This window comes from Empidonax traillii, unplaced genomic scaffold (genome assembly GCF_003031625.1).
Source record: "Empidonax traillii isolate 1590-97213 ecotype Southwest subspecies unplaced genomic scaffold, ASM303162v1 scaffold388:size1278207, whole genome shotgun sequence".
In the NCBI taxonomy this organism is placed as follows: Eukaryota; Metazoa; Chordata; class Aves; order Passeriformes; family Tyrannidae; genus Empidonax; species Empidonax traillii.
In genome coordinates, this window is record NW_020955581.1 from 1,245,439 (window position 1) to 1,259,233 (window position 13,795).

Below are 13,795 nucleotides of genomic sequence, written 5' to 3' on the forward strand. Positions count from 1 at the left end.
GAAATCAGACCATATACCTAAATCTGAAATATCTACCCCCCTGGCTATAGTCAGTAGATAAATAGGCATTTCCCCAGTTCATTTCTTCTTCTTTATGTCAAATACTGCTTAATTGTGGTGCACCTCATGATGGAAATATCCAGTCAGGTGAGACAATTTCTTTCAGGAGGCTGTGGTGGAGTAGCTGACCAACCTGAGGCTTTTATGCCTCTGAAGCCTGTGGCTACTTTGACACATCTGCCTTCACCATCTGGTTTTGCAGTGCCACTGGGGCTGCCCTGTTCCATTCTTTCAGGAAATCACATGGGTATTTCTAACCTTTACTGTAATACCTGATTATCTGTTATACTTTGAAAGTAACACTGAAATAAGCAAGCAAAAACTGCTTGACGGTGCACTACCAATATTCTCCTATTCCGATTATCTGAAGTTGTGTATTCTCATAGTAAGATTTGTCCCATGACATTTAAGAAGGGATTATGCGACGCATAAGCTGTTGTGAACATACCTTCCTGGTTTCAAAAGCATGTCTGCAGTACTTAAGTAGCAAAGCAGACACCCCTGATGAAGGATATGATTAAATACTCACACTATTATCCTGATTATTATGCAAATAAGCAACGCTAAACTATTTACGGGATTCAAACTGTAATCAGTGACCCACTTCAACAAACGAGGAATGGAATCACGTCCCACATACGGACAGCGAATACATCTCCTTTTTCCACTCACTTGAGCAGAAGGCTCTCAAATTTCATGTTTTATGCTCAGAATATAAATAAGTTTCTTCTTGTCTGAAGCTTTATTTTTGTAATATTGAAGCAAATTATTCATCCTGTTTTGTTTATATACCACTCCTCTTTATTATAGATACATCTGAAATATAAGCAAACACCTCCTCCCCCTGCCGCCCATAGTTAATCTGTTTGCATACGGTTTCAATAACAACAGAATAAAAAATTAAATGCAGGTCTTTACCCTGACTCCTACAGAACGATCCAATAGCACCACCTGCTGCTTACAGGGAACACTGCTGCTTCAGATACATGCAATATATACTGCTTTTATATATAAATATAGATATATTCCAAAAGCATCTCTACAGTTTAACCATTTTGAATGGCTATGAATCAGGCTTCTAAATTGTTTTGCGCTTTCAGTCTAAGTGTCCTTTTTAGGAAAGGCAGATATTTAAATGGTTATAGACTTTTTGCATTGTACCCCATAATATTTAATAATGAAAAGAGATATATTTACTGGAAAAAGTCTCTGTTTAGATGTTTTGTTCTTCTTGTTTTCTTTGTGGAAAATATTTTGGCTGAAACTCAGATCTCTTCAGCACTAAGTGGTCTGGTAAATTAGAAAGGCATTACACTGTTTTCAGTGAAGGAGAAAACAGAGCAATAGTATTGTTATAAGATCTAGCATGAACAAAATGCTAAAGTATTTCCAGAGATCCACTTAGGGTTGCAGAAATTTAAATTAGTTTGTGTAAGTAAGTCATAAAATTCTTTTGTAAATGAGCAAAGAACACTTTTTGTCCAAATCTAAGTTAATGTTTAAGTCATTAATGAGCATATAACTTGTCCTTTTCCCTTTCTGTTTCTCTTCCCTCTTGCCTTGGTGCTGGTAACCCATGCCTTCCAGTGCATTACTTGGTTTTCCCTGTATCTTTGAGCTGTGCCTAGCATGCAGGAATCCAGAGAAGGGACAGCACCTGCAGATGGTGCTGCACTGGCATAGCAGAGATGCTCTGCAGGAATGCACTTTTGCCACGGCAAATACCAAAGCCCACTCCTTACTCCCTGTCTCCTGAGCATTTCCCATGCCTTGAGTATCTCTCCCAAGACAACACAGCATGAGGCTTCCTGCTTGTGGACTTTATGGAAAAAGGACCAAGTCATTCACCACTATCCCATGTCTTAGACTTTTCCTCAAGGCTAGGTGTGGAATTTGTCTAGTTCTTCCTGGGTGCTTAAAATATTGTCTGCTGCTCACAATGTCTCCTGGTTTTGCCCAGAAAGCAGGTAGGTCCTTCCTGGTGCCTCTCACTGGGCAGACACAATCTCTCATAAAAGCAGGCTCTGGATTTCATTGCCCTACTGTCATTATGAAGTTTAAAATCTCTAAAGAGCAAAGGAATTTGAACACATACCTCAGTGGGTTTAGAAATAACACATCCTGCCAAACAGAGTCTACCACCGTCACCGACATAATTAACTAACTCTGGTAGGAGTCCAGAGCCTGCAGGCAGCCCATGCCAGCATGAGCCCTCACCTGGCAATGTGATAGGGTCTCTGGGTGTTAGACCATCTGCGATATGGAAAGGCTGGAAAAGCTGTGCCTAGCGCTTTGCTGAGGCAGTACTGGATACAGGCTGAACTGCAGGAGGGTGGATTTGCATGTATGACTTTAACCTGCAGTTAAGCGGCATTATCCAGTATGGATAGAGCAGGACGAGTAGTACACAGGGCAGTGGGGACCAAATTGTGTGTTGTGGTTTAACCTGTGGGCAACCATAGCCACTTGCTCACTCTCCCATTGTGGGATGGGGGAGAGAATCAGAAAAGTAGAGAGAATTTGTGGGTTGAGATAAAGTCAGTTTCATATGGAAAGAAAAAACTGTACATGTAAACAAAGCAAAACAAGGAATTCATTTACCACTTCCAATAGGCAGGCAGGTGTTCAGCCATCCCAAGGAAAGCAGGGCTCCATCATGGGTGACTGGGGAAGACAAATGCCTTCACTCCAAACATACCTCTCTTCCTTCTTCTTGCCCCAGCTTTATATGCTGAGCGTGACACCACATGGTCTGGGGTCCCTTTGGTCAGTTGGCATCAGCTGTTCTGGCTGTGTCCCCTCACAACTCCTTGTGTACCCTCCCTGCTGGTGGGGTGGGGTGAGAGGTAGAAAAAGGCTTGTAAGGTCTGCTCAGCAATAGCTGAAACATTCCTGTGTTATCAACACTGTTTCCAGCACAAATCCAAACCACAGCCCCACACCAGCCACTGTCAAGAAAATTAACAGTACCAGCCAAAAGCAGCAGTGTGGTTAGGTATGAAGGAAATGTATCCATTACAGAAGATGTTAGGAGATGAAGGGAATTTTTAAAATGTGGCATATAGGTTAACTGAAGAGAAGGCAGCCTCTAGCACGAGTGGAACTGTGCCATTAAAGTCCAGCAGCACTGCAGTCCCAGGGGGTCCCTTGACTGGAGGCAGAGCAGGTGGCTGTGGTAGACGTGGGCACAGCTGGACCCCACGGCACCCATCCAGAGCACCCATCGTGGACTCACTTGGGCAAAACAGAAAAGAGGTAACAATTACTAACCATTAAGGCATTTTGAGTGAGCCCGGGTCTGCTGCTAGCTTTTCTAATGCAGGAGCCAAGTCTCAAGAGTAGGAGAGAGTTTAAGTGGAATAACTACAACTTCACTGTGGTAAAAAGACTGAGAAAGGGTCAAAGACATCTAACGAGAGATCTAGACAGACTTGTAATGAATGCTTGTAATGCATGGAAGAGTGCAGTCAATATTTGCACCAGTGATGCAAGAAAGCACAGAAGTCCTGGATACTTATTAGTCTGACAGAAAGAAAAAATCCCCTGTAGCTGTCCCTGCATTAAGAATGAGAGAAATAAAACTTCACACTCCACCTCATAAAGAAGATGGAAAATCAGAGGACATGGGCACCAATTTATTCCAGATGGAACCACACTGCTTGTAGGCAAGTTTAATAAAACCGGTGGAATTGAAATGAAGATATATGAGAAAGCAAATACCAAATTCCTACAGTAGCCAGCGGACAGTGGCAAAGAAATACAACTGAGCAGTTCAAGGGGTGGATTAATAAAACAGATGCCATCTGTTAAATCTATAAAGTACTGAAATAATGAATTACATTAGTGGAAATGGAAGGCAAAAGGAAAGGAAGGAAAAAAAAAAGAAGGTGATGCAAATGAAATTTATGGAAAACCTAAGTGAGGACATTTGACTTGGATCAAGATAAGCCCAACACATTACAGAAGGAACGATGATTCAGTGCACTACTTTGATGCTGGGGTTGTGACTGTATAAAAGCAGTTTCCACGGGATCTTAAGGAGTAATACAGAACCTTCAAGTGCCCATGAGGTTTGGTGAAATCAAATTGTGTGCAAAGGCTGTATAGTTTATGATTAGGAAACACTGAAAACAAAATGTACATGTAGCATCTAATTCAGTGGGGTGGGGTGTGGCCACTTCCAACATGCTACTTTGCTTTCCTTGTAATAATTAGCCTGAGTAATTCAGTGTCAGCTTATTACTGAAGCAAATGAACCAGCTGCATCTTCCTGTAAGCAACAGGAGCCACCTACAATGCTAAATGTTGATCTGGTGACAGACTTGTAGAGTTACTGAGTTGTTCTGACATAGTCCTAAGAAACTCTGTAAAACAAAAACAAAAACAAAAAAAAAAAGGAAAATCAAGCATTTCTGGTTTTTTTCCCCAGGTTTAAAGAAATCTATGGCAAAAATAACATTTTTAATTTTAATACTGGAAACTATTACTAAAAGCAAAATATATCAGCAATGCAAATACTGTGTTAAAACCCCCACATTTTCTTTGGGAATAGAGCTTTGCTGAGACAATAGCTTGAAGTATAGCAACTCTTTTGCCATGTCCAAGCTCTCATTGCCATCTAAAACCTAGAGTGTACTTCTGAACTGTGCATTCAGCCTTAAAATATACAGGGTTAGCAAAGGATTTGTAGTGACATTAATGAAATCTCTAAAATTGCCATTTCATTTAGCAATTTCATATAGCATTTTGTAAATCACTTTGAAAGATCTCTTTACAAAAATTACAAAATGTGCAGTTCAGAGAAGACACCTGAAAAATGTTCACAAGATTGGATTCTATATAACAGCAATGTTTCTAGAGGATACAGGACATCCCTTGTGATTTCAGAGCACACAAGGCAGAACGGAGTGTTCTTTTGTTACAGGGAGATAATAAGAGGGAATAAAATGAGTGGGTCACAGACTTCCGGTAAATAATTCATCAAAAAGACCTTTATGTCCTTTAGGAATAGTACCAAGCATATCCTGTGCTTAAAGCCTACAAGAAGTTAACTAGTTGAAGAACAAAACAAGCCTGATTACTTAGCTTAACTGGTTACTGATACAGACTAATCTCCTACAGCTCTGTGTTTTAGCAGTCCAACTTCTGCACAGACACTGGAAGTCTCAAAAATTTTCTGTAACGTGACTAGTTTGCAACCTATCTAGTTGGAGGTCAGCTTTGTAATTAGTGTTGCTTGATCCTCGATTCCATATGAAGAAATTACCAGGACAGTTTAGAATGTGTCTGAGAGAGAATACGAACAACAGATTGCAATGGAATCCGCTTGCTCCAGTCCTGGACTGAACTTGTAGTGGTGGGGAAGACACAATTTTGGAATAAAGGAAAATACAACCAAGTTCCTCAAGTAATCTAATCATTGTGGAACAGAATATTCCAGAATAGTTCAGCTTGAGGAACCTACAACGATCATCCAGCCCAGCCACAACGTACAGTTGGAATGGATGGTGCTGGTTCTGCGTAGAGCAAACTCTAGATCCAATGGGTGGCAAACAGAGAGTAAGCAGCAAATATTTAAGCAAATTAATTTCTCTCAAAATGAACTGTAGTATCTGTCTACTGTAGTGGTACCCCATAACTAGAAAGTTATTAAAATCAATAAAGGAGAGTGAACAATATTCTTAGAGAATTTTGTTTCTAGAACCGAATGAAAGGCAACACCTTTTATTGCAGAAACAATTTTAATAAGATCCAAGCGTACAAAAAACTATCAGAACAAATGTTAGATGTACAGAAGGGTAAAGAGCAATTGTGGCCTCACTGAACAATGCATATTACATATCTTCTTACTCATTTGAAAGAGAATTGGGACACTTTTTTTTTTTTTTCCAAACAGGAGTTTTATAATTGTCCATCCCATATGCTTATTCTGTCTGTTCTAACTGCTGCCTCAAATACAGGAGTCGCACGTTTTGGAGAAGGTTGCAGCTAGAAAGGGTTATTTAACTTTATGATTCAATTCACTCACTTTTTCAGAAAAATTCACCCAATTGAGGGGTTTTGTTTTAGGCTTACTTGCAAGTCATGTTTTACAGCCAATAGTCTACCACCCAGTTTTGGCTGATGTAACATTTAAAGAATATTTGCTAGTCACACAATTTGCATTAGATGTTTAGAACACTGTGACTGAAACAAAAGTTAATTTGTCCAAAAGGACAGTCAAAGAGACTAAAAAGATATTTTAGAATTATCAGTGAAAGCCTTTACTGTATTATAGTTACTTCAAGGGTTGTAAAACAGTTTTCTACCGTCTTCAGTTTTTCTTCAGAAAGCTGGTTTTCTTGCTTCAATTGTCCAATAAGAGCTTCCAAGGACCTAAGTCTCCCCAAAGTTTTTACCTCCTGCATTTCAAGTAAAGTTATCTTAGAGTGGAGTTTTGAAATTTTTCGCCAAAGGTGATCTCTGTCTATGTCTTGCTTGCAGTATGAATGCTCAGTTTGTAATATTTCACTTCCACCATATTCAATCATATCTGTCTCCTCAGTGTCAAGAAACTCTTCCTTAACAGCCAAGAAAGAACTATTTACTATTTCAGGCTGTTCTGGACTCTCAGCTGGCATAATAATAGCAATGACAGATTCCTCACTTCCACTGAACTGTTCAATATTTTGTGTCACTGTACTCAGTAAAACTGCATCTTCACTTGTTGGCCGTACTTCACCAGAGCAGACAACGTGAGGGACAGGATTTGTGTAGTCAGTAACTGGCCCTACATCATTGTTCAGCTTCAGAGATGAGTTCGTGTAGTCAGGGTCTGTAAATTGCAAGACTGTAGCTGTACAGCCTCCTGGATCCTCCACAGAAGTATGAACACTGGTAGCTTCCATGCCGTGGACTGCTGCTGCCATTAAAACAGGATTAGGTTGATGTATATGCTGCGTAGATGAATTACCAAGAATGACAAACTCTGCCTGAAAGTCACCTTTATTTTGAAGCGGAAAGTTTTGAATATGTAAAGGTTTACTGAATGCAGCTGAGCAAACTACTTCTGCTTCTTCCTCTACATTTTCCGCAATTACAGGATTTTCCTTTGGTGCACAAGGTTCAAGTGGTACAGATGCTTTCTCTGACACTACATTTGTTTCTTCCAGGTCTTGTCTCTGTATCTTTTGTGGACTCTTCTGAGAAGAATCTTTTTCCTGGTGGAGAAAAAAAAAAAATGAAAAAAATCAGGCAAATCTCATGGTATGGCATAAAGAGTAATTTAGGCAAGCACTGCTTAAAAATTATACCAGAGGTTCAAAAATTCATGTAAGCATCTTCTGTAACTTTGCTTTGGTCCTAAATGTTAACATACTATTTTAAAGCTCTAAGGGCAATAACAGTTTCTGGTTTTGTGTTTTGGTCCTGTTTTTTTTTGTTTTGTAGTTTGGGTTTTTTTGAACTCTAAGGAATGTGGACTGTTTTACATAGGCCAGTAATTTTAAAAGCACTTGAAGAGAAGTAACTACACAAAGAGTGGGTAGCATCTCCTATTACCACCTAAAACATTGTATTAAATATATTAAAATATTAAATGTACACAGCACAAGATTCTTGCTTTAAAAAAGCATCAAAGTTGTTTTAGAAAGATGTAGCAAACTTTTACTCATGCAGGATATGTCAAACAGAATTTAACAACAAAAAAAAGATTATGAACACAGGTTTGCTGAATAATGAAACATACTCGTGCAATCACATAGGCTGATTTTTAAAACAGCAATTCAATTCTAACAATTAAACTTTGCAATTCATAAATTACTTTTTCGATAGATACAAATCTTAGCAGAACAATGCAACGTTAAAAGGACTTCAAACAGAAGTTGATACTGAGAGACAATTTGAAGCTTATCCTTTTTTAGCCATCTTTTTTTCCCCTCTTTCACATTAACTACATCATTACATGATTACATTTAAGATCAGTATGCAAACAAGCAGTGAAAAAAAAATAAAATAATGAGTGTCATTTTTTTCCAGTAGAACTGATTATGAAAACACCAAGCTGCAGAACTTTTACTCATGCACTAGTGTGGACTAAAAAAGAAAACAAAAAACCATCCAGAACAAAGAGACAGAAGAAGCAGTAATTTCAACTTTGCTAATTCAATACAGGCCAGGCAAAAAACCTCACACCAAACTAACAAAAAACTTCAATAGAAAAACAGGAAGGGGGAAGGCGAGGAGAAAAAGAGAGACCAGGCTGAAAAAATGGATTATGATGGTAAAGTGTATGTCCCAAAAAGTACATATGTAGTCTGAAGTCTCCTAAATACACTAAACTTTGCAATTTGGTTTTATATGAAACTTCAGTCTTAAAAGGACCGGGAAATTTATACAGAAAGATAATTCATTTGGTTACCTTTATCTTCTCAAATTTTAATATTTTGAGAGAATGAAGTATTTCCTCTTCTCTGATTAACTGGCAGCTGAAAAAGGACCTTTTCAGACTATACTTTTTAACAAGACAAATCTCTTATGAAATAAGTTAGGTAAATGTCCCCCAAATCGTCACCTACCAGAACTGAAATTAGGGCTGAATAAATCTCAGGACAGTTTGAAGGAAGACCCTTACTTACACTGAAAAATTTCCTTCTTTATCAGTCCCTATCCTCACACTCTTAGGTCAGTCTCCAAAATAAAAGCACTTGCAAGCCAATATAGAATGTTTACTGACACTGAAATGCTGACAACTAACATTGCTCTTGAGCCACAAACATTCTTTATTTAGAGGAAGAAATAAAATGAAATGTTTTACAAAGAATCATTTAGCATTTCGGGGAAGATAGCCTTCACTTCTCGGTAAGTCGGTGGTGAACAATATGCAAATATACAATTCTTCACTCTCAGCTTTCCAAATGCAGCTTGGAGCCTTAGCTTCTTGTTCCTCTAATTAAGTCAGAAACACATGAACAAATGATTCTTCCCCAAAGGAAGGAGAACTCTTTCACATATCTTCATGAATATCCAGTCTATGTAGAAAATTAAGGTTTGGGCAAGTACAGAGCCAGAGGTCAAGATACTGTTGATTTGCTGAGGTGGTCACCAACAGGATATGACTTGATGTTCAGAGAAGTGCAGTGAGGAAAAAGTAATGCCAGAGAGATAAATGAGATCCCAGCAAAACAAGGTCACAGTATCACAGGTATGAAGAACTGGCACCTCTCTTTATTTTGATGGTGGAGAAGTGATTGGCTATACTGAAAGGAAGCATAGGATATTATTCTTCCAAACTTGATAGATCTATCTGGGATTTCTCAGATATATATTGCCGATGCAAAAATAGTTTAGAGAAGCCATTGGTATGTTCTTGACGATACCATTATATAAAAAGTTTGTTACCTTTGTAACTCCAATGTCCATCTTTGTAGGCGTACTGTGACTGGTCTATGGTCATGTGCAAATCAAGAAAGAATGAGGAGGTGGGGAAAAGATACCTTTTCTTTGAGGTGAAAACACACAGCTTATCTGTAACAGTACAGAAGCATGAAGCAGCAAAGTTCAGTTACAGAGCTCCCTATTACAACAGCAGCACAGGGAAGTGAGGGATATATTGAAGCAGGGCGGGGGGGGGTAAAGAAAAGATATTTCCTGCTAAGTTACTATTGCCACAAATTGAAAGATTTTCTATTTTTATATTTGAGAGATTTATGAAGATTGCTTTTCATTCTAGAGAGTCAAAAGCAGTGTAGAAACAGTTGCAGCTGCCCAAGAAGATAAAGTACTTCTTCATTAAATATTATTTGTTTTGTAAAATTAACTACCTGCATATTTCAGAGTCATTATTCAATTAGCTTTAATTCCAGTCCTCACATTTCTCCCATCTCCAGAGGAAGACAGTTACACATTAGAAGAGAATTAGCTTTCATCAAGATCAGGTGCCTGTGTAGCGCAGTACTTTTATGTAACCAATATTACAATCCTGTGAAAGACAAGATGGAATAGTCTTCGCAGAATATCTTTGGCAGTCTACAGTCCTTAGGTGTTAGAAGGATTAGAGTCAGGAAAGAGAAACATGTAGTTTGAAACTCATATGTTCCAAAGCCAGTATTTCTGTACAGTTAATAAAAGACCTAAAAAGAACATTAAAATATTAAGACTAATTGCACTGGAAAAAAAAATTAGAATCATTCCCATGAAGAATTAAAAATTTTCTATAGTAAATGTTTCTGTAATTTCCAGTTTAAAAAGATGTTGAAGCTCCAGTCAGAGTATGGACAGTTGTTCTTCCTTTATGCTATGGAATCACATACCTGTTTTGTGTCAGTCCTGTTGACAAAATATTTTAATGGACAGGAATTCTATTTTTAAAATAAAATATGATTATATTACAGATAATTAGAACATCTGTGTTACATCAATAGTTGGTTATCTTTGTACTACAATAAAAAAAAGACATAAAATTGGGTTACCTCATCATCTGGGGAAGAGAAGATAGTTGGTACAGCGGTGTGTTTCAAGTACCGTATACCCCATCGCACATCCAGGGAATCGGGGGTAAAATGGTCACTGCACAGAAGCTGGTGCTTACTTGGAATCCATGAATCTCGTTTCATATTCCGCAACCATTTCTCAAGTCTCTCTTTATCATGAAGTGGAAATCTTTTTAAAGCAGTTGAAAAGACAAATAAAAACACATTAAATAAAACCCCAAAACAACAAATCGTTCTTTCTTCTTTTAAAAGAATATCTCATTGTTGCTTACAAGGTAGCCTGCCCCTACAAAGTAATAAAATAATATTTTTTCAAAAATGTTAAATATTAAATGCTAATCAGGATGTCACACACATGTTAATCCAATAATTATCCAAATTATTTGCAGTTGGGTATTTGTTCTGGAGTTCAGCAGCAGAATTTCTGCTGATTTATACTATGCTAGGGTTTCAGAAACCATGATCCCACAACACTTGCTCAGAAAGCAGTTCTGCTAAGGGGAGATTAAATACTCAGACACGTTTTAAAGAAAGTTAAGACAGACCCTCATTTTATTAACCGTATTTCTAGGGCTTTTTTGTCTTACTAGACACAACTAGTATTTTTTGTTCACCAGAGTACACACCACACTTTGGATTACCAGATAATATGGCAATGTATTTCCAGTGCAGGATTTGAATTTTGTTCAAAAAGTAAATACACACAGATGCAAAACATTCCTGTATTTCATGTTCCAGCAATTAAGCTTTCTCACAGCATCAGAAGCACACACACTATTTTATAATTCATAACTAACTTTTCAACCATCTATTCTACCTGAAAAGAAAAATGAAGAGTATACATGTTCATAGGGAGAAAAAAATTGATTTTGAAAACACATGCAAACAGTCAGACAAATTACAAGGGAAAAAGAAACATGTAATTTACCTAATGAATTGCAATGCACAAGTTAAAGGGAAATTGAAGGCTCATTATGATGCCTATACAGTCAAGCAGTGAAGGTAATGGGAACATGAACATTCAGATCACTCTTGGCTCACGCCTCTTCTCAGACACGGATCAGGGTATTTGAAATATATGTTTCTCTGGTGCATATCAAGTTTACTTTAACTCTAGCATACAAACACACACATAAACCATAAGCTGAACTCTGAGCACTGCTAAATGACTACTATTAAGAAAACAATATTCTTGAGAATCATAAAAAATAATAATAATTACAAGAAAAATAATCAGCTTTTGTGTATGTGAAACTGTAAGAAACAGAGTCAAGTGGCCATTACACCTGACCTGATTGTAATTGTGGGGTGCAAGAAGTACACCTATCCCTACACTCTTGCAACACACCACTCACTGCTTTCCACAGACTCAGCCAGCTTCAGATAGAAAATAAAATAATCTGTAGCAAGAGACAGATTGGATAGTTAAAGTTATTATTTTAGCTTAATGGTACCTTTGCCAAAACATGCTCATGCTTTAATATCCCCTCACTCATCAACAAAATCTGTTCTCTGGTGTAAACAAGACAAAAAAAAGGAATATGGAAAGAGGAAGTGGACAGTATTTACTTAGCAGCTGCCATCACTGTATAAATCAGAGAGGCGAGGAAACAAAACAAAGAAGGGCCAAGTTAGGCCAGCTGAGATTAGATTACAGTTAGAACATCTAGAAGGGGCTCAGACCCCAAACCACAAAGCAGTAGAGGACTCCTTTGGGGGTGTTAAGAGCCAAGGGAATAGAACACTTTAAATCAAATCTCAGCACCCCTTCTACAGGAGCAAGATACTTGGAATGCAGCACAACTCAGTGGCTAGATGAAACGCTTGTGTTCTTGCAATCGTCTCCATAACATTTGAATATGAACGTGACAGTGCTCAAACTTGTTTTGATTATCCATGTGGTGCTCACACTCTCTAAAGCACAAGGAAAAATAAATTATTTGCGTGATTGTTTTATGATGCATTCCACATTAGAGATGTGCCAGGGAAATGAACTTTCCTTTAATCTAAACTAAACTTTCTTCCCAAGCAGTCTTCCTGTGGTCTTCCTACAAAGCCTTCCTTATCTCAAAATAATTATGTCTACTCAGAAACTGAAGCCAAACTTCGTTTGAGGTATAAATTTTACCAAAACAGATTTTGAGGCTAGCTGTGAAATTTATTTTCCAATTTTTTTATTAAATTCCTTCTGTTGACAAATGGTTCCACACTATTATTTAACACAAATACAATAATACTTAGTTACCTGCACTGTGCTTCTCTCAGGATTGTGAAATGCTGTTTATAACTCACCATTTCGTGAACTGACAGCCACATAACCACAGCAGTCCATAGGTTACTGTGGGCTGGATGGCGACTCATCCATTCAGTGGCTGGATAGTACAACGCAGCCATCATAAACTGGTTCTTGGCAACAGAGCTGGTTATCTTCCAGCCAACTCAGCTGCTTCCAAACAAACCAGCAATGCCTCTGTTCACAGTGCAGGCAAGCCAATAAGTCTAATGAGAATATTTAATTTTAAGGAACCAGTATAGGTTTACTTTCCTACTCTGCCAGGCTCTTTCCTTGGCCTGCAATGCCATACACAGGACACACAGGCGAAGGCACTTCCGATGCCTCCAGTACCGCCTGCCCCGCTGGAACAACCCTTCCACACAGGCAGCAGCGAAGCAGGCTAAACAGTGCAAATTTTACTTTTTATCCGAACCTCTTGGTCTTAATGGGTCCTCCGCACCTATTCCAGAGCCCTTGGAGGCTGGCGTATCACCTCCTCCTCCCTCCTCCTCCTCCAAGGACCGTCCGCCTTGCGGGGGGGGCAGTGTGTGTGATTACATCCCAGCCTGACCCCCCTTTATTCCCTAAATCCTTCCCTTCTCCCAGAGAGTTATTTCCCTCCAGCCTCCCGGGACCAGGCGGGGTTCCAAGGCGACCACCAGCCTGCGGAGTTCCGCCTCTCGGCCATTTATTTACTTCCTCGGTTCTCGGTCGCTATCACCCGCACGGCCAGCCCTCACGCAGACCCCAGCCCGCTCCGCGACCACTCACGGGTAGAAGCTGAGCTTGCGCTGGTCCCTGGCGCTCTGCCCGCCGCGGTTCTTGCAGCGGGTGGCGGCGCAGTACCGGGGCATGGCTGGCACGGCGGGGGGGGGGCGGTGGCGGCACCGGGCGGGGCAGGGCTGGCAGCGCCGCCTCCTCACAGCGCCCCCAGCGGCGGGGGGGGGCGCACGGCCGCTCGCTCGCGCCGCGTCACGTGGAGCCGGGCGGC

The 13,795-nt window shown here is 39.5% G+C and overlaps 1 protein-coding gene across 1 annotated transcript; it reads right to left on the reverse strand.

Annotated features, from left to right (window-relative positions):
* Positions 1-5,741: 5,741 nt before the first annotated feature.
* On the reverse strand, positions 5,742-13,712 carry THAP5 (THAP domain containing 5). Its single transcript, XM_027893419.1, has 3 exons — positions 13,576-13,712; positions 10,509-10,698; positions 5,742-7,259 (listed from the first exon to the last, which is right to left on the reverse strand). The coding sequence occupies exons 1-3, from the start codon at positions 13,656-13,658 to the stop codon at positions 6,324-6,326; spliced, it is 1,209 nt and encodes a 402-aa protein (XP_027749220.1). The 5' UTR covers positions 13,659-13,712; the 3' UTR covers positions 5,742-6,323.
* Positions 13,713-13,795: the final 83 nt, after the last annotated feature.

Coding starts and splice junctions, on each gene's coding strand:
- THAP5 (XM_027893419.1), bottom strand. CDS start 13,658: ATGCCCCGGTACTGCGCCGCCACCCGCTGCAAGAACCGCGGCGGGCAG. Junction 10,699..13,575: donor CGCAAGCTCAGCTTCTACCC/GTGAGTGGTCGC, acceptor TGCTTTAAAAAG/ATTTCCACTTCATGATAAAG. Junction 7,260..10,508: donor TCTCTTCCCCAGATGATGAG/GTAACCCAATTT, acceptor TTTCTCCACCAG/GAAAAAGATTCTTCTCAGAA.